Source organism: Muscardinus avellanarius, assembly GCF_963383645.1.
Source record: "Muscardinus avellanarius genome assembly, chromosome: 9".
Lineage (NCBI taxonomy): Eukaryota > Metazoa > Chordata > Mammalia > Rodentia > Gliridae > Muscardinus > Muscardinus avellanarius.
This window is the reverse complement of record NC_137795.1, coordinates 109,601,596-109,625,737: the sequence shown is the minus strand read 5'-3', so window position 1 is coordinate 109,625,737 and position 24,142 is coordinate 109,601,596. Positions and strand designations below refer to the sequence as shown.

General features: G+C 45.3%; 1 protein-coding gene across 1 annotated transcript in view; it reads right to left on the bottom strand.

Moving 5' to 3' along the window:
• Positions 1-22,967, bottom strand: part of GALNTL5 (polypeptide N-acetylgalactosaminyltransferase like 5) — a gene marked incomplete at both ends in the record, with an annotated part of 35,184 nt that extends 12,217 nt beyond the window's left edge. The window contains 6 exons of the mRNA XM_080701294.1: positions 2,856-3,105; positions 4,043-4,165; positions 7,123-7,289; positions 16,618-16,711; positions 20,291-20,623; positions 22,805-22,967. Coding sequence (XP_080557420.1) covers positions 2,856-3,105; positions 4,043-4,165; positions 7,123-7,289; positions 16,618-16,711; positions 20,291-20,623; positions 22,805-22,967 — 1,130 coding nt within the window. The remainder of the gene's footprint in view (positions 1-2,855; positions 3,106-4,042; positions 4,166-7,122; positions 7,290-16,617; positions 16,712-20,290; positions 20,624-22,804) is intronic.
• Between the last annotated feature and the right edge of the window lie 1,175 nt (positions 22,968-24,142).

Below are 24,142 nucleotides of genomic sequence, written 5' to 3'. Positions count from 1 at the left end.
TCAGACCCAATGCAAACCAGGTCTGCTTGACTCGAGCCTTCAACCAACCAAAATGCAATATTGCCCCTTAAGGTAGTGAAAGGTCCCTAGAGCATCAGGTCAGGTACTAGAGAATCAAAGATTATAGTTCATCCCTATATATGAAGGTAAACGTGGACTCACATTGACGTGCACGGAGTACTAAGTGGTCCTACCGACGGTGGCTGGCTGAGGTGGCCAGGGTTAGAGGCAAGGACTGAAGGCGGGGATGACCTTACGAGAGATTTAAGACTTGTGTAAACCTTCCAGGAAAGGGAAGTGGAGCCGGCTGCAGTGGTGTACTCCTGAAATCCTACAACTTGGGAAGGTGAGACAGGAGGATTGCAGCTTCGAGGCCAGCCTCGGCAACTTAGTGAGACCCTGTTTCCAGGTAAAAATAAACTCGGACTGAGGGATAGCTGGAGGTAGAACACGAGAACACCTCTGCGTCTAATCCTTGGCATCCAAGCAAAACAAAGGAAGTGGAGGAGCCAAACGGCCATTCTGAGAAATAATAATTCAGAAAAAGGAAACGGTGGGCAGGAAGTGTGAGCAGCGTGAAGCCGGGGAGGCCGGAGCCCACGTCCTAGGCAGTCAGAGGCGTGCGCAGGGTCTGCATGTAAGGTTCCAGTTTCAAAACAAAGAATAGAGCAGAGGTGTAGCTTGGAGGTAGAAGAGCCCTGGGCTCAATCAAAGAAGAAGAAGAGGAAGAGGAGGGGTTTAATGTAGAAATGGAGAGACTGGGATGGGTGGGGCAAGGGACTGGAGGTCAGACTGTCCATCTGGGGCTGAGCAAGGAGGCCAGGCCCCCGGGGAGCAGCCAGAGGCGGGGACCAATGTGATGTGATGTCTTTGCGAGGATGGACTTCCCTGAGCTGGCAGTCTCTGTTTGCAGAGCGGGCTGCTGGAGAGAGGAAGGGTGTCCCCGTGTGGTCATGGTTAACAACTGCAGGACATTCCCCGTGGCTCTGCCTAGGGTCCTACGACTCACAGTCCTTCCTCCCAACTCCTGGGTCTCTGAAGGTGGAAGCAGGGATACCATTCAAGGGCAAGGTGCCCAGGGTATGGCAGGAGGTAGGACTCAGGGAAGGGTCCAGGTTCGGACTGGTTGCTGGGGAAGGCGTGACCTGAGGTGTGCGGGGAGAGGTGGTCAGCCTCAGCTCACGCCTGAGCCGCCGCTCACAGCATTTACATCTGGAACATGACAGAGAATTCAAGGCAAATTTACCTGGTGTGTGTGTGTGTGTGTGTGTGTGTGTGCGTGTGCGTGTGCGTGTGCGCGCGCACGCGCTGGGGGTGTAGCTCAGAGACAGAATGTACAGTGCTCCTGTGTTCAGTCCCCAGTACCCACCAGACGGGAGGTCTGCGTGCATCACCACACCTTTCTAGGTAGATATCTCATAGTGAACTTGGCAGAGATGTTTCCTTTCTCGGCTGACCACGGCCCTGTGATCCTCGGTTAGTGTAGGACTCGCTCCTAAGAACAAAGTCCACATTCTAAAGGTGGGTGTCTGAAATCAAAGGGGCATTTACTGCCAGGTGTGGTGGCGCACGCTTGTAATCCCAGCATTTGGGAGTCTGAGACAGGAGGATCCCAGTTCTAGGACAGCCCCAGCTACTTAGTGAGGCCCTTTGCAACTCAGCGAGACCCTGTTTTAAAATAAAGAATAAGCTGGGCGTGGTGGCGCACGCTTGTAATCCCAGTAGTGGTGAGGCTGAGACAGGAGGACCGCAGGTTCGCGGCCAGCCTCCCCAGCTTAGTGAGACCCTGTTTCAAAATAAAGAATAAAAAAGAGGGCTGAGTGCGCAGCTCGGAGGTAGAATGCCCCTGGGTTTTATCTCTGGTTCCCCCACAGAAAAAGTCAGTTGTTGTTCTGATCACTGCTCCTGTGAAAGTTAATATGTCTTTGTGTTTCTGGTTGATTTTCTTTCTCTGGATTCCTAGGATCTTTTCTATGATAGCCCACACATGGTTTTCTGTGTATTCTTTTCTTTGGCAGAGTCCAGTTTTCTGTTTAAATTCATCTGTGTGGAGCCGGGCGTGGTGGGCACGCTTGTAATCCCCACGCTTGGGAGGCGGAGACAGGAGGATCGCGCTGGTTCGGAGCCAGCCTCGCTGGCTTAAGAGACCCTGTTTCCACATAAAAAGGTAAAAAAATAGGTCTGGGAGTGTAGCCAGTGGGAGTGTATCACGGAGGTAGAAGGGCTTCCAGGAACCCCAGTACCACCAAAAAAAAAAAAAAAAGAATAAAAAATAGGGCTGGGGGTGTAGCTCAAAGGTAGAATGCCCCTGGATTCCATCCCCAGTACCGCAAAATACATACATACATACATACATACATACATACATACACAAGCATTTATTAACCACAATGATTTTCTGAACTGGGTGAAGTGTGTGTGTGTGTGTGTGTGTGTGTGTGTGTGTGTGCACGCCCATGCACATGTGTGCACACATGTTGCCGGGGATTTAATCCAGGGACATTGTGCCTCCAAACTACATTCTCAGCCATTTTATTTCTTATGTGGAAACAGGGTCTCACTAAGTTGTGAAGGGCCTTGCTAAGTTGCCAAGGCTGGCTTCGAACCTGCAATCCTCCACTCAGCCTCCCAAGTGCTGAGAGTACAGGCATGGACCACCACGCCTGGGCTCAGATGCACTTTTCCAATAGAAGAAAGTTAACATTTACCAAATCTTAATATTAAAGACTTTGAGAAACAAGTAACAAAACACTCATCTTCACAGAACCCAAGAAATCCAAGGGATAGTCTCTAAAGGTTTCTTTTCCAGGTCCCAATACACACATGCAATTTCCCCATAATCAGAGAAATCTCACCGGATTGGGGTAATTGGTCCTTCTGGTCCCTCCATTTCATAAGAGAAAACTCTGTCCCATTTGAATTGCAGGTCCCAGGTGAAAGTCCCCCTGACAACAGGAGATGGGCTGTACTCCAGGGTCTTGTAATCGATGGAGTCGATCAGAGGGCACACCACCATCTTGTGGTTCTTGGAGATGGCGTTGAGCAGGGGCTCCAGCCAGACCCTGTTCACCTCGCAGTGGCTGTCCAAGAACACCAGGGTGTCCCCTACGGAGGCAAGAACAGCCGACACTGGGCCACGTGGACGAGATGCATCACAGCCCAGATCAAATTCAATAAACCCATGGCCAACCACGGCTACCGAGTCCAAGGTGACGCCCTGTCCTGGGGTGCATGGGCCCAGACTGGTGCATGGACCATCATCAGCCTCTCTACTGAAGCTCTTCTTTCTAAACCTCCTTCCCTCCCTCCACTCGCTCCTTCACACGTGCAAGGCCGGGAGCTGCAGCTCTCTGCTCTCCTACCCCACCCCTCTTTATCCTTCCCAGATGGTTTCCCCAGCCAACTCCTTTTCCTTTTTTCTTTTTTGGTATTGGAGCTTGAACCCAGGGACATTCATCCTCTGAACTTTCTTATTATTTGGTACTAGTGATTGAAACCAAAAATATTCTACTTCTGAGCTACATCCTCCAGTCCAATTTTATTTATTTTTTTATTTTGAGATAGGGCCTCTCTAAGTTACTGAGGCTGTCTTAAAGCTGTGATCCTCCTGTCTCAGTAATCTCAAATACTGGGATGTCATAGGCACATGCCACCACTCCTGGCTCTTATTGTGGCCCCTGCTTTCCACAGGCCCTGAACTAGCCCTATGGTGCCTTTGGGGTTCCTCATGAGTGGGCACCACAGCTCCACCCCCAGCCCAAGTCTCCTTTCCCCCCACTCCTGCACAGGCATCTCCTGGGTCTCCTGCATCAAAAACTCCAGCTCAGAATTTGGCCCTGGGGACACAGAACCTGTAGTGGGCCAATGCTATGGCTCTTGCAAAAGATTATCTTCCATATGAACTAGCAATTGACATTTAGGTCAACAGAAGACTGAGGAGGCAGGAGAAGGTGTACGGTTCACGTCTGCTCCACATGGAGTCTCCCTTGAGGATGGCTTCTGCACAGGAAGGGAGAGCCCCGCAGCCTTCCTGAGCTCCTACCTGAAGCTTGAGCTGCTCCGATCATCCGAGAGCGAATCAGCCCTTCTCGCTCTTTGTTTCTTATCAATTTAATCTTTCTCCCCCATATTTCCAGGTAGTAGTCTAGTTTTACTTTCAAATCATCTGGGGAAAAAATATCATCTGACACTTGACAATTTATAAGCTGCAGTTATAGAAATTAAAATAATTTATCATTATTATGATCTATTTTTGAAAAACACACTGTTTCATATAAGTTTAAGTTTTAAAATTTTATCCTATGGAAGGGACAGAAAGAAAAGGGATTGATCAACAGAATCAACCTCACAGTGGTCCTTTGCATCTAGTGAAATAACCTGCCTTCATAAATCACGATTATAATTTTAATAGGAAAAGCATGAGTTCTGGGGCTTTGGTGCAATCTGGCCTTGCTACTAACTGTACTGTAACCAGCTATGCTTCTCACTTGCTATCGAACCACTAGTCCCAGTCTCCTCATCCGTGACCAGGATGGCCGCCATGTTCCCGGCAGTCTCCTCATCGGTGACCAGGATGGCCGCCATGTTCCCGGCAGTCTCCTCATCGGTGACCAGGATGGCCGCCATGTTCCCGGCAGTCTCCTCATCGGTGACCAGGATGGCCGCCATGTTCCCGGCAGTCTCCTCATCGGTGACCAGGATGGCCGCCATGTTCCCGGCAATAGTCTAGTGAGGGAGGCAGTACATCAACTGCCATAGAAACTGGTCGCTCGGTATTTGGAGGCCAACACTGTGATGAGGGAGGAGGGTGGGACCGGGAGAGGAACTCAGGGATGCAGAGTTCTCAATTACTAAGCCCCAGGGGTATGGATGTGGAGATTGGGCACAGTTGTGGTAGACGGCAGAATGCTTTTCCTTGTCTGTGGACAGGCTTTGGTTCAAAAAGTTGTCCTATAACCATGATGAAGTCGTGTGAACACCTTGAGTCCTGTGTTTGAGGTTCTGCGTGCGTCCAAGGCTAAGGTCAAAGAGAAGGAGAGGGGTCTGGTTTGGCAGCACACCCAGGTCTTGGCCATCAGCAGTGACCCCCCTAGCCTCCTAGGAGGGGGACAGGAATCCATAGTGGATTGTGAGCAGCTCACCAGATGTCGCAGAGTAAGAGGCGTCCGGGGAGCTCCCTTGTTTGCTTTCTGCCATGTTGAGGACAAAGCCAAAAGTCTGTAGACCAGAGGACGGGCCCTCGCCAGGGACCCGGGGCTGCTGGTACCTGATAGTGGACTTCCAGCTTCTAGTGAGATCAGTGAGAATCAGTCGGGATGGCCACGCCACTGGACTGTGGTGTGGTGCAGTGGCCGTCAAGCCAGCGGGGCAGCAGGCGTATCTCCTGCTGCAAGGCTGGGGGAGGTGTCCTAAGGCTGTTCACGTCCTGCGCCCCAGGGCGGGGTCCTGGCACTTCTGGGTGAGAAGGCAGAGCTTTGCCGTCCGCCGGGTTACCCCACCTTGCACCTGCAGGTCTCTTGACTGCGGCCTCCTGCTCAGCAGGCTGGCAACATGCCACTCAGTGCTCCTGAGCAGCTGTGACTTGAGCCATGACTAGGGGCGGCCTGGACCACAGGCAGCTCAGGGCACCGTCCCACAGCCTTGCAGACCAGCCACGAGTCTGTCATGCACAAGACTAGACGTAAGCAGGTTTAACCTTAGAAAGGAGTCACGCGTGACAGGTGCCAACGTATGAAATTCCTTTAGCTTGTGTCACTCTCCAGAGCCTCCGGCTTCGCTGTCCTGGGACGAACTTCCTGGGATGCTTCGCTGTCGGCCCTGCCCATTCTTCTTCCTGCTGTTTCTCCTCCCCAGGTCCAGATGCGCAGTAGACTGGATGGGCTTTGAGCTCTGGAACCCATCCAGTATGGGCATCGCTGGACTGGCACTCCTGCTTGTCTAAAAGTTGTACTCAGTTGTAAGACAGGGAAGAAATGTCAGACTCTTGGTGTGGTTAACCAGTTCATACTGGCCTCACACTTCTCTTAAAACCAGTAAGTATAGAGGATTAAGTGCTTACTCCTCGACGGTCCAACTGGAGTTCTTTCACATGAAGTACCCGGGTTAGTCATTGTCCTGCATTAAGGCCTCCTCAGCTCCCTGTATTGTGTGTGTGTGTGTGTGTGTGTGTGTGTGTGTGTGCGCGTGTGTGTGTGTGTGTGTGTAGTAATGGGGATTGAGGACAGGGTCATTCTACCCTTGAGCTATACCCCCAAGCCTTATTTTTGTGGTATTGGGGATGGAACCCAGGGGCATTCTACCTCTGAGCTCTACCCCAGTCATTTTTTATTCTTTATTTTGAAATAAGGTCTCACTAAGTTGAGGAGGACCTCACTTAAGTAGCTGAGGCTGGCCACGAACCCTGGATCCTCCAGTCTCAGCCTCCCAAGTACTGGGATTACAAGCATGCACCACCATGTCCAGCCTTTATTTACTTATCTATCTACTTATTTATGTATGTTTATTTGTTTGTTTGTTTGTTTTGCTATACTGGGGGTGGAACTCAGGGACATTCTATCTTTGAGCTACACCCCCAGCCCTATTTTTTATTATTCTTTATTTTGAAACAGGGTCTCACTGAGTTGCAGAGGGCCTCACTAAGTAGTTGAGGCTGGCCAAGAACCTGCAATCCTCCTGTCTCAGCCTCCCAAGTACTGGAATTGTTACAAGTGTGTGCTACCATGCTTGGCCTTTTTATTTTATTTTGAAACAGAATCTTGCTAAGTGGCTGAGGCTAGCCTTGAACCTTCGATCCTCCTGTCTCGGCCTCCCAAATACTGGGATTATAGGCATGCGCCATGACACCTGGCTAGCTCCCCCTATTCTATTCAATGTATTACATACATGTGATGTCATTTCATTCTGAGGTGATCTCTGAAGACAAAACTGATCTCTGAAGACAAAACAACTGGTGCTCCTCTGTTGACCCCAGGGAAGCTCCTTTCAGATAGGGACAAGGCCTTGCACACCCTCTAGAGGCCCCAGTGGCCCCAGCATAGTGCCTGCTCCTCCCCGCCAAATCCACTGTCTGAAGAACATACTCAAGTGCCCTCAGGCAGACCACACAACTCACGTCCATCTTACCAAACTCACTCTTGTCATCCACCAAAATAATTTCTTCAAGAAGATAGGACGGAGTAAGATTCATGACACTGGACACTGTCCGGAACAGGGCATTAATTTCCTCATTGTGGAAGCAAATAATAACGCTGGCTGTGGGAAGGTGGACGGAATAGCGTTTTTTATGACACCTGCAGAAATAAATAATAGGAAGAGAATGACTCACCCAAAGGCACGCGGGCGTTGGAGTCTTGGCCCAACACCTGTCCTTATTTTCATTCTCTCCTTTACTCCTTTGATTGACAATTATAACAATATGGTACACCTCTTCTCAATTTTAGTACCTCTAAAAATGCAAAAATTCAGATCCAAAACTTATGTTGTTACATTATTTTCTGTATCTCCTCCTCCTCCTCCTCCTCCTCCTCCTCCTTCTCCTCCTCCTCCTTGAATCCAAAAGCATTTTAAATCCAGGCTACAACCCCAGCCCCTCCCCCACTCCTGTTTTTGGTCCTGGGACAGAACTCAGGAGCATTCTACCTTCAAGCCACACTCCTAGCCCTATTTTTACTTTTTATTTGGAAACAGGGTTTCTCTAAGTTACTCACAGCCTCACTAAGTTCCTGAGGCTGGCCGGGGACTGCGATCCTCCTCTCAACCTCCCAAGCACTAGGATTATAAGTGTGCTCCACTACACCCAGCCCCAGCCCTTTTTAAAACATTTTAATTTTGAAACAGGGTCTCACTATGATAAGAGTCTCTCTAAGTTTCTGAGGCTGGCCTTTCGTGTGTCAGCTCTCAGAACGTTGGGATGACAGGCCTGTACCACCACACCCAGTTTCCCCCCAAACACCAGGGAAGGAAGCCCTGTGGGGGGCAGCCCTGCAGCTGTGCTGGACAGTGCCCTCAGGTGATTCACAGACTGACGGGCACCAGGCAAGGAGAGAGGCTTGTTCAGGTCAACATGTTTATCCAGAATCAGATGAAGATGTAGAAAGTAGACCTACAAAGCAGTATTGGAGACTGAACGTAGGGGACTCTATATCTGAGCTCTACCCTCAGCCCTTTTTACTTTTTTTATTTTGAAACAGGGTCTTGTTAGGTTGCAGAGAGTCTTACTATGTTGCTGAAACTGACCTCGAACCTGCCATCCTCCTGCCTCAACCTCCTAGAAGTGCGGAGTGCAGGTGTGCGCCACCACGCCCGGCTCCCCTCCTTCCTCGCCCTTTGCTAACACTGTGTTGATCATCTCAGTTCTACTTGAAGCATAATATAAACACGAATTGTATCCAGAGTTCAGCTTCTATTATAAAATGAACTATGATGTTCACACACACTGAAAGGGGCCCACCAGGTTTACTGTACTACCTCTAGAGAAACGCGCTGCGCTTTATTTCATATGAATGTAGTGGATGTGGTGCGACTGGGTTTCTTCCACATATTTACAAAAACATTGTGTGTGTGTGTGTGTGTGTGTGTGTGTGTGTGTGCACGTGTGCACACAGGAGGGAAGAATAGAAGCTGACTTCTAGTAATCATTCTTGTTAGCTATTAACTATCACGTCGATTATTATATTACTCTGGTTTTATATATATCTATTTTTTTTTCTTTTTTTTTTTTGCGGGTCTGGGGATGGAACCCAGGGGCATTCGACCTCCGAGCTACACTGCCTGCCCTATTTTTTATTCTTTATTTTGAAACCGGGTCTCACTGAGTTGCAGAGGGCCTCACTAAGTAGCTGAGGCTGTCCGCGAACCGTGATCCTCTGGTCTCAGCCTCCCAAATGTTGGGATTACAAGTGTGCGCCACCACGCCCGGCTTATATTTTGAAATATTTTGATTGTAAGCTACAAAAACCTACAAGAGCCAACTGTAGTGAGGTAAAGGCATGTACTGTCAGGTGACCCAAATGTCTCATGGGACCTACTTACAGGAAGGCACCTGGAGCCCAAGTGCCATCGGAACACTCTGTTTCTTCACTAGTCTTTACATCTGGGAATAATAATAATAATAATAATAATAATAATAATAATGACAAATAATAGCCATATTGCCCAACCTAATGATTCAGTGAGTCAGTGTAAGTAAAATGCTCAGAACTGTGGCTGGCCTGGCCTAAGCGTTCCCTGTAAGGCTCGTGGTTGACTATTACTGTCTTTCTGCTGCCCGGCTTGCCTCCACGTCTTTAACTTCTGAGTGGGAAATGTGGTTGACATCAGCATATCTTTGCATGGTGGTGTGGTGGTCGGGGTGCTGGGGGTTGAATGCAAGGGTATTCTACTTCCAAACTGCATCTCCAGCCTTTTTTAATTTTATATTTTGAAACTGAGTCTCAACTAGGTAGCCAAGGGCCTCATGTTGCTGAACTTGGCCTTGAACTGACAGTCCTCCGGTCTCACCCTCCCAAGTACTGGACTTACAGGTATACCCAGCTGGCCTCTGTATAGCTCATGGTCCAACACCCAAGGAGAAATAGGTCGGACTTTCTCTTTCCCAAGATCAAAAGTTTATAGGAAAAAACTCACTGGTTCAGCCTGGATCAGTCACCAACCTAAGACTAATCACCTAGGGTCAGACAGTGGAGTCAGATATGACACCACTGCTCTTCCGCAACCGTGTGGAAACACCAGGGAAGGAAGCCCTGGGCGGGCAGTCCTGCAGCTGTGCTGGACAGCACCCTCAGGTGATTCATGGGTTGACGGCACCAGGCAAGGAGAGAGCCTTGTTCAGGTCAACATGTTTATTCAGAACTGGATGAAAGTGTAGAAGGCAGATCTACAAAGTTGGCATCATGCTCAAAGGAATGGAGACTATGCAAGATGACAGCCCAGGCAAGAGCTGCCAGAGGGGATGGCAGGCAGTCTCCAGCCACCAGGAACGGCACAGACTCTAAGGGGAAATGTGGTTTTGCAGAAACACTCAGGGAAAGAGGCTTAAATTCCAGAAAAGTCATTGAGTTATGAGAGGAGGAATGAAGCTGGGCTTGTTGGTGACCTGACACCATGTCACTAGAGGGTCCTTCAGTTCCCCAAGATAATCTGGTGTGTATATATTTCTCTAAAATTAATTAATAGGCCGGGCGTGGTGGTGCATGCTTGTAGTCCCCGTGCTTGGGAGGCGGAGACAGGAGGATCGCACAGGTTCGAAGCCAGCCACGTGCGCTGGCTTAAGAGACCCAGTTTCCAAATAAAAAGTATAAAATAGGTCTGGGAGTGTAGCCCGGAGGTAGAAGGGCTTCCAGGAACTCCAGTACCACAAAAAATGAATTGATCAATAGATGTTGCTATGGTATTTCTTTATATAAAACTTTTAATCTAAATAAGCAGCCGGGCGTGGTGGCGCACACTTGTAATCCCAGCATTTGGGAGGCTGAGACAGGAGAACTGTGGTTCACAGACAGCCTCAGCTACTTAGTGAGGCCCTCCACAACTTAATGAGACCCTGTTTCAAAATAAAGAACAAAAAAAAAATAGGACTGGCCGGGTAGCTTGGAGGTAGAATGTCCCTGGGGTTCTATTACCAGTACTGCGAAAATAAAATAAAATAAAATAAGCAATTTTTAAGAGTAAAAATGATTAGGAGATAGCTGGGCATGGTGGTGCAAGACCAGTACTTGGGAGGCCGAAACAGGAGGATCATAGGTACAACTCCAGCCTCAGCAACTTAGGCCCTCAGTGATTTAGTGAGAGACTGTTTCAAAATAAAAAATGATACTATAGGGCTGGGGGTGTAGATGGAAGGTAGAACACCCCTGGGTTCAGTCCCCAATATTGAAAAAGCAAAAAAAGTGATTTGGACAAAGCCTGGGTCTGGGCATCCGTAGTGAAACAGTCTGGCTTTTGCTGAGGATGGCTATGGGTTGGATTATACCCCACCCACTGGCCCCCAAATCCATATGTTGAAGTCTCAATCCCCAGGGCATCAGAATGTGACCTGGCTGCCGATAGGATGTGATTAGTAAGCTGAGGGCATTCGGGTGGCTCCGATGCAATATGCCTGGTGTCTTCAAGAAGGGGAAGTTTGACAGAGATAGACATGCATAGAGGGAAGATGATACAAAGACATGAAAGGAGAAGACAACCACCTGCCAGCCAAGGAGAGAGGCCTTGTGTCTGAAACTCATAAAGCGCTCTCCAGCCTGACGTGGTGGCGTACTCCTGCAATCCCTGTGCTTGCAAGGCTGAGACAGGAGGATGAAGACCACCCTTAGCAACTTAGCGAGACCCTCTTTCAAAATAAAAAAAAAATAGAGCTGGAGATGTAACTTGGAGGTAGAATAACCCTGGATTCAATTCCCAGTACAAAAAAAAAAAAAATAGAATTCTCAAAATCCACTAATAAAGTAAACAATACAATTTTAAACTGGGCATAATATTTGCATTAAAGTATCACAACACCTAATTTCAAAATCTACTAGAAGGCTGTAATAATAATAATAATAATAATAATAATAATAATAATAAAACAGCATAGTACTGACATTGAAAATACACACAGACCAGTGGACCAGAGTCAAAAACCTAGAAGTAAATCATTGCATTTATGATTTTCAAGAAAAATGCCAGAAATGTGTTCTGTGAAAAGAATAGTCTTTTCTACAAATGCTGCTGGAAAGCCTGAAGATCTACACAGACAGGGGTGAAACCAGACTAGACCTCCACTCACCCACACGCAGGTCTATGACGCTGGTCTACACAGGGATTTTCTTTGGCTACGAACCCAAAAGCACCACAACAAAAGCAAAAATAAACACAGGAGCCAGGCGTGGTGGGCACGCTTGTAATCCCCGTGCTTGGGAGGCGGAGACAGGAGGATCGCGCAGGTTCAAAGCCAGCTGCACTGGCTTAAGAGACCCTGTTTCCAAATAGAAGTATAAAAATAGGTCTGGGAGTGTAGCCCGGAGGTAGAAAGGTTTCCAGGTACCCTAGTACCACCAAATTAAAAAAAAAAATCCAATACCCATTAATGTTAAAGATACAGAGAAGCCGGGCGTGGTGGCGCACGCTTGTAATCCCTGCGCTTGGGAGGCGGAGACAGGAAGATCACCCAGGTTCGAAACCAGGCACGCTGGCTTAAAAGACCCTATTTCCAAAAAAAATTATTAAAAAATAGGCCTGGGAGTGTAGCCCGGAGGTAGAAGAGTTCCATCCCCAGTACCACCAAAAAAAAAAAAAAAAAAAAAAAAAAAAAACCAGCAGAAAATTGGAATAGAAGAAACGTATTTCAACATCATTAAGGTAATATACAATAAACCCAAAGCCAACATCATAGTGAATGGGGAAAACTGCATGAATTTCCTCTAAAATCAGGAACAAGGATGCCCACTATCACCACTCCTTTTCAATATAGTCCTCGAGACTCTTGATGCAGCAATCAGACAAGAGAAGGAAATCAAAGGAATTCAAATAGAGAGGAATTAAAACTATCTTTATTTGCAGATGACATGATCCATTATCTAGAAGACCCAAAGAACTCAACCAAAAGACTTCTGGAGCTGATTAACCAATTCAGGAAAGTTGTAGGATACAAAACCAACCTAAAGAAATCAGTTGCTTTTCTTTACGCCAACTATGAATCTACAATGAAAGAAATAAAGAAAATAATTCCATTCACTATAACTTCAAAACCAATAAAATACCTAGGAATTGCCAGGTGTGGTGGCACACGCTTGTAATCCCAGCATTCGGGAGGCTGAGACCGGAGGATCACGGTTCGTGTACAGCCTCAGCTACTTAGTGAGGCCCTCTGCAACTCAGTGAGACCAGGTTTCAAAATAAAGAATAAAAAATAGGGCAGGGGGTGTAGCTCGGAGGTTGAATGCCCCTGGGTTCTATCCCCAGACCCGCAAAAAAGAAAGAAAGAAACTAGGAATAAACCTAACCAAAGATGTAAAAGACCTCTACAAAGAAAACTATAAAACATTAAAGAAAGGAATTGAAGGAGACCTTGGAAGATGGAAAGATCTCTCGTGTTCATGAATAGGCAAAATAAATATCATCAAAATGGCCATTCTGCCAAAAGTGATCTATAGATTCAATGGAATTCCCATTAAAATGCCAACGACATTCTTCACAGACCTAGAAAAATCAGTTATGAATTTTATTTTATTTATTTAATTATGTTTTTTTTATTGGTGTACTGTATTCATACATCATAGTGGGATACAAACTTTTGTAGACATACATGCACACATCGCCCAGTCAGCTCCCACCCGATCCCCATCCCATTCTCTCCCCATCCCTCCCTCCCATGCTTGGCTTAGTGGTTGACATCTAGTATTATAGCAATTTATCCTAAATTAAAAATGATAATCTCACATAACAGTTTCATTTGTCTGATACCAAGCTTTTGATGACTTAAAGATAACATTTCAATATTTCTTTTTACTTTCTTTCTTACCAGAGAATATTTTTTCTATTTTTTTTAGGTGAAACTATCATATATTTATATATATAATTTATTTTTCAGAAAAAAACTCTATCCTAATATGGAATATGGACTCTAGATACCCAAAATGATCTTGAAAAAGAACAAAGCTAGAAGATATATATTTTTCTGATTTCAAACCATATAAAGCTACAATAATTGAAACACTGTAGTACTACTCTAAAGGCAGATATATAAACCATTGGAGTTAAATAAAAGCCTAGAGCTAAATTCTTCCCTATATTGTCAAGTTATTTTTGACAAGGTTTCCACGAACATTTGGTGGTGGAAATAATAATCTTTTAACTAAATATTGTTGAAACATAATAATTACATGGAAAAGAATAAAGTTGGACCCTTACCTAATCCCATATACAAATATTAACTCAAAATAGATAAAAGACCTAAATATAAATCTTAAGACTATAAACTTTTAGGAGAAAATCTGGGTCATAAAACCTCACAACATTGAAATTGGCACTGATTTCTTGGATATGATTTCAATGGCACAGGCAACAGAAGAGTATACAAACTCCCTAAAAAATAAAAAAAAATATTGTATATCCAAAGACAATGTAAACAGAGTTAACAGTTACTAATAGAATGGGATAAAATATTTCCAAATGCTATATCTGAAGGTATATTAATAGTCCAACTAGAAATCCTAAAAATTAACAACAATAAAGGAAAACAATACCATCTAGAGATAGGTAAAAGACTAACATAAGTAATGAATCTCCACAGATAACCAATCTTAGTTGTCTGTTGGATGGAAAATCTTGTTTCTCTAGTTCTGATGTGTGTTATCTATTTCTTCTTTGTAGTTAATCTCTTTAAGTATTTTCTCTAGTGCTGGTTTTGAAGACATAAATTCCTTCAGTTTCTGTTTGTCATGGAAGCTTCTTATTTCTCCACCTAATTTGATAGAAAGTTTTGCTGGGTAGGAAATTTTTGGCTGGAAGTTGTTTTCTTTCAGAGTTTGGAATATGTTACTCCAAGCCCTTCTGGCTCTCATGACTTGGTTTGGGAAGTCTGGAGTGATTCTAATTGGTTTGCCTCTGAATGTCACTTGGCCCTTTGCTTTTGTTGCCTTTAAGATTCTCTGCTTGGCTTCCACAGTGGTCATTTTGACAATTATGTGGCATGGGGATCCTCTTCTCCGATCCTGTCTAAAGGGAGTTCTATTAGTTTCCTGGACCTATGTATCAATCTCTTGTTCTATGTTTGGAAAATTTTCTGCTATTACTTCCTTGAAGAGATTGTTGATCCCTTTGGTTTCACTTTCTTTTCCCTCCTCTATTCCAATTATTCTTAGGTTAGCTCTCTTAAAATGGGCCCATATTTCTTCAATATCAGATTCCTGCTGTCGGATATTTTTTCCTAGATTAGAAACTATGCGTTCATTTTTTGAATGATCATCTTCTAAGAGCGAGATTCTGTTCTCCATGTGGTGTAATCGGTTGTTCATGCTTTGAATTGAGGCCTTTACTTCATTGATTGCATCCTTTATCTCTTTTTGGCTCTCTCTGAGTTCTTTTCGAAGCACCTCTATTATTTCTACAGTTATTTTCCTGATTTGATCTTCTAGAAATCTCTGATTTTCTGTTTTATCGGGTTCTGATGTTGTGGGGTTGTGGGCATTCATTGCTCCAGTATTATTCCTCTTTCCCATGATTTCGGAAGTTTGTGCCTTCTCTGGGTTCTTCCCTTGGGTCACTATGACTTCACTTAAGGTGTTCTGGATCTCGAGTCAGTAGTATCTCAGACCCCACTACTCCTTTACTGGGTTGTATCACAGAGTCTCTGACCCAGAGAGTCGATAGAGGCTGCTTTAGACTGTGGGGGGTGCCAGGTTGCACGTTCTCCTATGGTGTGATATCTCTGCCACTGCCACTCCCCCACTGGGTCAAGTCCCAGGGAGTACAGTACTGGGATTTCTCCTCTGTGGCCCGCAATTTGACTCACTGTTCTTGAGTACGCAGATGTAGCTGTATTGGATTCAGTGAATTCTCTGCTGCTGCCGCCTGTGGCAATATGGCGCCGCTGCTACGCCCTCGGCCGTGAGGCTGGCTTATTTCTTCTTGGTTTTGATTTCCACTCTGAATCCCTGCAGCGTGTGCTGAGCTCAGCCACTGGGAGCTTTAGATTTTACCTGCGGCGAGAAATCCCACCTGGCTGTTCCGCAGCGGCTCACCTCAGCTTGCTGTAGCCATCTGGTGAATTCGCCGCTGCCGCTGGCAGTATAGCGTTGCTGCCGCGTCCTCGGGTGTGAGGCCGGTGTATCTCCTCTGTGGCTCTGAGCTCTGTTCTCAGTCCGCTTTCTCTCTGGAGCCTGGTGATTTTTTTGTTTCTCTGGTGATGGTGTTTTCTGGCTATGAAAGGCGCTGATTTTGTGGTAATGGAGAATGGTTGTTAGCGGGGCTCTTAAGCCCCGCTTTTCTCGGTCGCCATCTTCCTGGAAGTCTCCAGTTATGAATTTTATATGGAGAAAGAAAAGACCCAGAAAAGCCAAAGCAATTCTCAGCAATAGGAACCATGCAGGAGGCATCACAATCCCTGGCTTCAAATTATACTACAGAGTAATAGTAGGAAAAAAAAAAAAACCAGCATGGTATTGGCACAACAACAGGCAGACTGACCAGTGGAACAGAATAGAAGATACAGAAACAAACCCACACACCTAATTGACCTAATTATAGTCAATTAATCTTTGACAAAGGGGCCAAGCTCATACACTGGAGAAAAGACAGACTTTTCAACAAATGGTGCTGGGAGAACTGGCTATCTATTTGTAAAAAGATGGAACTAAATCCTTACCTCTCACCATGCACAGGAATCAACTTGAGATGGATCAAAGATTTGAAAATTAGACCAGAGACTGTGAAGTTATTAGAGGAGGGCATAGGCTCAACACTCCAACATATAGACACAGGCAGCAACTGTTGGGAGGGAGGAAAGGGAACCAGGGTTGGGGGGAGAGGGCACCAAGCACAGTCTAAATGTATATCATTTTCAATATGCTCCACATATAAATAAAATTTAAAAAATAAAATCTGGTTAGAAACTTAAAAGAAAACATGGAAGGAACATACATTTGATTCCTGGTATCCGGTACCTCTCTCGTGCTGCCCAATCGTCTACTGATTATGGTATTAAATCCATGTTTTTGAAGTCCACTAAGCAGTTCTGGGTCCGAAAAGTTAAAACGATTATCTGTAAGAAAAGGTAATTTTTTTCCCCTTGGTGCTGGGGTTCAACCTGGGGATGTTCAATCTCTGCGTTATATCTCCAGCCCTTTGTATCTTTTATTTTGAAACAGGGTTTCACTAAAAGTTTCTTAGGCTGGCCTCAAACCTGTGATCCTCCTGTTTTAGCACCCCAAATATTGGAATCACAGTTGTGCACCCATGCACCCAACAAGAAAAGGTACTCGAAGTAAGTAAAGTCTACCTACTACTTAAGTAAAGGCTTACTACTATCACACTGGTGCAAGATACGAGCGACTCATCTTGAATTTACTCCTTTGATAACCAGGTCTTCTAAGGAATAAAATTTCCCCCCACTGCCCAAGTAAAGTTTTCTAAAATTGGCTTTAAAGACTACATACCAAGGGTGTTCTAGCCAAGATGGAGTAGCTCTCTTCCTCCCAGATCTTATTTATTTCTTACAACTAAAAAATTCCTGTATCTAACACAGCAGGTAAGCAGAGGAGGGCTCGAGGTGGGAGGAAGGTGTCTGCCTGCCTGTGGACCTTAGGGCTCGATGGAGGACACGGTGACCTTCTTGGGTCTCCTTGTTTCCTCCCGTGAATTCCAGGCAGGAGGCTGTGGAAGGCTCCCACTAAAACCACCAGTAGTTACAAATGAAAACAACTTTCAGGTGAGCTCATTCTCCCCACCAAAGAATCAGAAAGTGTGCCTGATGACAGAATGCCTTTAGCCACACCTACTCTAGCCTAGAGACCGTCCACCCCACTTTCTGCCCAAGGAAGCAAACATCTTTTAAATAATCCAAAGAGGAATTCTCAAGGTTAATACAAAGTACAGAGAGATATCAGTTGTGGTGGTACATGCTCAAAATCCCAGTACTGGGAAGGCTGAGATGGATCACAAGTTTGAGGCCAGCCTCAGCTGCTTAGTGAGGCCTTCTGTAACTTAGTAAGACCCTGTTTCAAAATAAAGAATTTGAAAATAGGGCTGGGGGTGTAGCTTGGAGGTAGAATACCCCTGGGTTCCACACCCAGTAATACACACACACACACACACACACACACACACACACACGAATGAAAATGAAAATTCAACACATCAAAATATGTGTGATGCAATTTTGCAATTCTGAATATGTCAATTCTCCCCAAATTAATCAATAGATTAATGCAGTTCCATTCAGAACAGCAGTGGGCTTCTTTGGGTAGAAACTTACAACATTTATAAAATGATTATGAACAAGCAGAAGATCTATAATAACCGAAACAATTGTTTAAAAGAATGAGAATAGGCTGGGCGTGGTGGTGCACGCTTGTAATCCCTGCACTGGGGAGGCAGAGATAGGAGGATCGTGCGGGTTTGAAATCAGCCTCGCTGGCTTAAGAGACCCTGTTTTCAAAGTTTAAAAATATATAAAATAGGTCTGAGAGTGTGTCCCAAAGGTAGAAGGGTTTCCAGGAACCCCAGTACCACAAAATAAAAAAAAAAAAAAGAATGAGAATAGAATTAAAAAATAGAGCTGGGTGTGGTGGCGCACACTTGTAATCCCAGCATTCGGGAGGCTGAGATGGGAGAATCTGGGTTCACAGCTATCCTCGGCTACTGAGTGAGGCTCTTTGCAAATCAGTGAGACCCTGTTTCAAAATGAAGAATAAGCTGGGCGTGGTGGTGCACGCTTGTAATCCCCATGCTTGGGAGGCGGAGACAGGAGGATTGCACAGGTTCGAAGCCAGCCATGTGTGCTGGCTTAGGAGACCCTGTTTCCAAATTTAAAAAAAAGTAAAAATAGATCTGGGAGTGTAGCCCGGAGGTAGAAGGGCTTCCAGGAACCCCAGTACCACCAAATAAATAAATAAATAAAAATAAATAAATAAAAAAACAAAACAAAAAAGAAGAATAAAAAATAGGGCAGGGGGGTCGCTTGGAGGTAGAATGCACCTGGGTTCCATCCCCAGTACCACAAAAAACAAAAGGACCTAGAATAATCAAAACAATTGTTTAAAAGAATGAGAATAAAATTCAGAAATAGATCCACACAGAACTGGTCAGTTGATTTCTTGACAATGTAATCAGGCAGGGAAGGGGTGTGTTTCAACAAATGGTCCTAAGTGGACGGGGTGTCCGTGTGTGAGATGCCAGCTCCGGAGCCGCCCGCCCCTGGCCTGCGGGCCGCACCTGCCTGGCTGCTCCCCTTGACAAAGCTCCCACGATCCTGACACTTCCTAATTCTGGAGGCCTCCATCGCAGCCTCGGCTTTACCCTCACCGCTTCACAGGCTGCCCTCAGGACCTGCGTGCAGGGATCCCAACCCTGCCTGACCTGGGTTTTCCTTTGAAATTTGGGAGGAAGCTTCCATCACCCCTCATTTTGGCATCCTGCATGCCTGCAGAGCCAGCACCATGGACAACTCCAAGTCAGTGGCGTGCCGGAAACACAGCCCGAGGAAACAATTTCCTAGGTGGCCTCATGGAAAAAGACGCCCCCCCATCCTAGGGCCTCTTTTCAAAACTGTGTGTGTGTGTGTGTGTGTGTGTGTGTGTGTGTGTGTGTGTGCTGAGGACCTTGCTAAATTGTTGAGGCTGGCCTTGAACCCGGGATTCTCTTGTCCAGCTCCAAGTACTAGGAGTTCATGCGTCACCATGCCCATCTAAATTGACCTCTTTCAAGCAAGTTTCCCCTGAGCCTGTGATGGACGGGGTCTTGCTAATTCTTGAACTGCTTTTAAGGCATATTTCCTTTTATCTCTAGGCAAAGTACTTAAGTTCTCTTTAATGGCTATGATCTCTTCAGCAACCATATCTTTCTTGACCCATACTTTTCTGGACATGCTTGAAATGCTTAAACTTTCTCCTCTGCTTCTGCTCCCTTTTATCACAATACATCTGGATAGGAGCAGCCAGCAGCAGCCATGCCGTCATCATCAGCCTTGGAATTTCCTACTCCAGGCTACTTATTTCGTCATCTTTAAATGTGTCTTCACAGCCAGGCGCGGTGGCACATGCTTGTAGTCCCAGTACTTGGGAGGATAAGACAGGAGGATCACAGCTTCAAGGCCAGCCTCAACTACTTAGTGAGGCCCTCTGCAACTTAGTGAGAGCCTGTTTCAAAAATAAAGCACAAAGCCGGGCGTGGTGGCGCACACTTGTAATCCCCGGGCTTGGGAGGCTGAGACAGGAGGATCGCACAGGTTCGAAGCCAGCCTCAGCTACTTGGTGAGGTTCTTAGCAACTTAGTGAAACCATATTACCAAATAGAAAAATATAGGGTAGGTCTGGGAGTATAGCCTGGAGGTGGAAAGCCTCTGAGTTCTACACCCAGTACCATCAAAAAACAAACAAACAAACAAACAAACAAACAAAGAAAATGGGGCTGGTGGCTGGGCGTGGTAGCACATGCTTGTAATCCCCGCGATTGGGAGGCTGAGACAGGAGGATCGTGCAGGTTCGGAGCCGGCTTTTGTATGATGTTAATTTGGACAATTTTGGGTATTGGGATATGAGCTTATTAGGGCAGGTTGAATTGTTCCAGATAAAGCACAAAATGTACCTAGGTGTACCGAAAACATGTTTTTCAAATGTTGTTTGTATCCAGATGTATTGAGGATGTGTTTTGTCAGAAGTTGTCAATATCAAATATTTCCATGTAAAAGCATATACAGATAAAGCATTGACTCTGTACGTCAGAGTCATGCATCCACAAAAGGTCGTCTCTCCCTCAAGCCGCTGACTCCTCACACCTTCGAGAAACCCGGAATTGGCCGGAGCTGGTCTTAGGCAAGAAGCCATAGGTGGGAGAAGGGACACCGGCTCCCGGTGCTCTGTGTCGGGGTCTTCCGGGTCCAGAGCACTCCAGGTACCGGTGATGCAGAGTGAACGAAAGGTCCTTGCATCTTCTTACCAAGGCACGTCTGGATTTGGAAAGGTGGAAACGGTAGGGGGATTCCTTCTTTCTTTCCTCAACATTGGTGGGAGGGTAAAGTGGTTACCCTGGGGGAGGATAATTTAGTCATTTCTATTAAAATAAAAAAATACATACCCCCATGGCTTAGTTCTCCATTTCTAGGAATCTGTTTTACGTAGATATTTCATTCTATATAGTTCTAAATGTGTGCATATTTCTTTTTGTGGGTATTAGAAAGGGAGTTCACTGCTTCATTTGCAACTGCAAGAGTGCAGGAAACAGCCTGAATATCCATGGTGGGGGACAGCCAGGAAAGTGACTCTCCCTTCTCTACAACTCCTAAAGACTGAGGCGAGTCTATAGGTATTTAGGTAAAAGAAAATAATTGCCATGGTGTGTCATCAAAGTAAACTTCATGTTGAGAAAAGTGACGGACGGCAAATGGTTGAGCACTTACCTCTTTGGGCTGAGAATGGAGGTAGAAAGGAAGGAATTTCTCTTATATACAGACTATATACTTCTGTATCTAAGTAATAACGACTAGGACTCATTTCACCTTTTGGTTTATGGGTTTTTTAGTTTTAGTTGTTTTTTTTTTTTTTAAAACAGTACTGGGGATGGAACCCAGGGGCATTCTACCTCCGAGCTACACCCCCCCAGCCCTCTTTTTTATTCCTTATTTTGAAACAGGGTCTCACTGAGTTGCGGAGGAACTCACTAAGTAGCTGAGGCTGTTCTCGAACTGCGATCCTCCTGTCTCAGCCTCCCGCGTGCCTGGATTACAAGTGTGCGCCATCACACCAGGCTCCCTTTACTTTACTTTCTGTTGGCCTCTGAGTGCTAAGACTTTTAGAGCAGAATTAGAATACGGCCGAAGAGCAGGAGGCAGGAGAGTCAGAGGAGATGAGCATAGGGAAGGGGACGGCTGTGCGGAGCAGAGAACCCAGCAAACCTGGATCTGGCCTTGAAGGCTGGAATTCTACTCCTTACTGCTCTTGTCTGGTTTTGAACTTGTTTGTTAAATTAGGTGTTTGCTGTGCGTAATGGAGAAAACAATCCCACAAACATAATGAGCAAAAAAACCTGAAAGTTCTAAAAGGATATGTGCCATAGGATATCTATAGAAGTATTAAAAATACATAATAGCAGGTATTGCTTAGAGGTAGCCTGTAGGAAGAGGAGGGGAAGCCTGTACTGATCAATTAGTTTATTGACTTGCTCTACGTTGGAGGGAGGAGAAGGGGCGGGGTAAAGTTTCTACTGTACTTGTTAAAACTTACTTCTTTGAAGAACAGAAAGCTCTCTGAAGCAAACCTAGCAAGTTATTTACAAGAAGAAAAGGGCTAAATTTAGGTGGTAAATGCATGTGTGTCTCTTTTTTTGGTGGGGGGATAAAACCTAGGGGCATTCTACCTTTGAGCTATACTCACAGCCTTATTAATTAATTAGTTAATTAATTAATTAATTAGTTTTTGGTGGTACCGGGGATGGAACCCTTCTCGGGCTACACTCCCAGACCTATTTTTTTTTTTTGGTGGTACTGGGGTTCCTGGAAGCCCTTCTACCTCCGGGCTACACTCCCAGACCTATTTTTACATTTTTTTTATATTTGGAAACAGGGTCTCCTAAGCCAGCGTGTGCGGCTGGCTTCGAACCTGCGCGATCCTCCTGTCTCTGCCTCCCAAACACGGGGATGACAAGCGTGTGCCACCACGCCCGGCCAGACCTATTTTATATATTTTTTATTTGGAAACAGGGTTTCTTAAGCCAGTGTGGCTGGCTTCAAACCCGCACGATCCTCCTGTCTCCGCCTCCCAAGCGCAGGGATTACAAGCGTGCGCCACCACGCCTGGCTTATTTTATTTTTTATTTGGAAACAGAGTCTCACTAGGATGATGAGAGCCTTGCTACGTTGCTGAGACCAGCTTTGAACCTGTGATATTCCTGTTTCAGTCTTCCAAGTACTGTGATCAAAGGTGTGTACGCCCACACCCAGCCTGTGTGCCTGTCTTAATGCTATTTTCTGTGTATAGATATGCACATGCATATGAAATATTCAAAATTTAAAATTACACTGCTGCAAAGGGATATTCTATTACTTTTCCAAATATTAACTTGGTGGTGAATTTCCCCCTTAAAATGGCTAACAGAGAAAATAAAAAATACTCACCAATGATAGGACCTGGCTTCTTCCTGTCACTTTCTTCTTCGTCTAATTCAAACATCATCTGTCTCGGCATCTGCCTCTGGCTTTCGATGTTCTGCTGTTGTATATATTTTTCCAGGGTCCAAACCGATGTAGATTTTCCAATTTCCTCCTGCTTGTCCCTCATATAATCATGGTATAAATATAGAAATGAAAGAACCATCCAGATCCCAAATATCAAAGGCCCATAGAATAAACATCGAAAAAAGGTAATTCTCATTGTAAACTTAGCATTTTTGAAGGCCTGATGTTCAATTTCCTAAATCAGACAGATTTAAAAGAAACAGTGTTACAGATTTCTTCAAAGATTTGTAGATCATCTACTTGGTTTACATTCAATGTCAGTGTTTTAAAAACACAACCATTTTAATGTCAGTCTTTTTCTATTAGCAAAGGCTTTTGGAACTGCTTTTCATAAGATTACTCAACATCCTTATCCATCAGTACAAAACACAGAATGTCATTTAAAGTCCTTGGCCCTTACTCCTGAGTGCACAGTTTTAGAAAATAATGCGAGAAAAGTCTCTCTCATCTCTTATCTATGCGTAACCCATCTGGTAGAGATAGTACTGGGCTCTAAACAAATATGACTTGACACGAGTCAGACTGTTAGGAACGGGAATGTATGCCGTGCGGCATGCCGGAGAGAACACGCAGAATGAGACCCGAGGTCACCGTGGAAGGGACCGTGAATGGGCGCTGTGGCTTTGGCGAGAGCTGGCGCGAGGTCTGCGGGAAAAGCGTCCATCGTGATACATGTGCAAGGATGTTTGCTGAAGCGATGTTGGTCCTAGCCAAACACAAGACAAGGCTTAAGTTTTTTCCGATGTAAGAACTGATGTGAGACTGTCATTCAGGGATGGACACAAACCAACCGAAGGTGGATGCATGAGTTTAGCAAAATCTGAAGACCATAAAGTGCCAAAGCAGGTAGAACCCGATGTAAACTTGGAAAACACAGGCACCAGTGAAACTGCTGATGGATGTGCCCAGATACAGCAAATGCTTGGGAAAACACGTGTGCAAATGATGTACACAAACTGAGGAGGAGAGAGTGCCTACTGGATTCTTAACGCCTATTTTCAGAAAGATCAGAAACAAATATGGCAAAAAGATGCAAATAATAGAGCTGGATGATCTCTGCAAAGTGCTCATGTTATTTTTCTCTATATTTCCTTTATGTTTGTTGGTAATTTGCCAAAAAAGAAAACCAAGAGAGGCTTCCTCTAGAGGTGATGGATTGAACGTGTGCGTGTCTCTTCTCCCTCTTGATTCAACTATGAACTGAAACAAAGCTAAGCA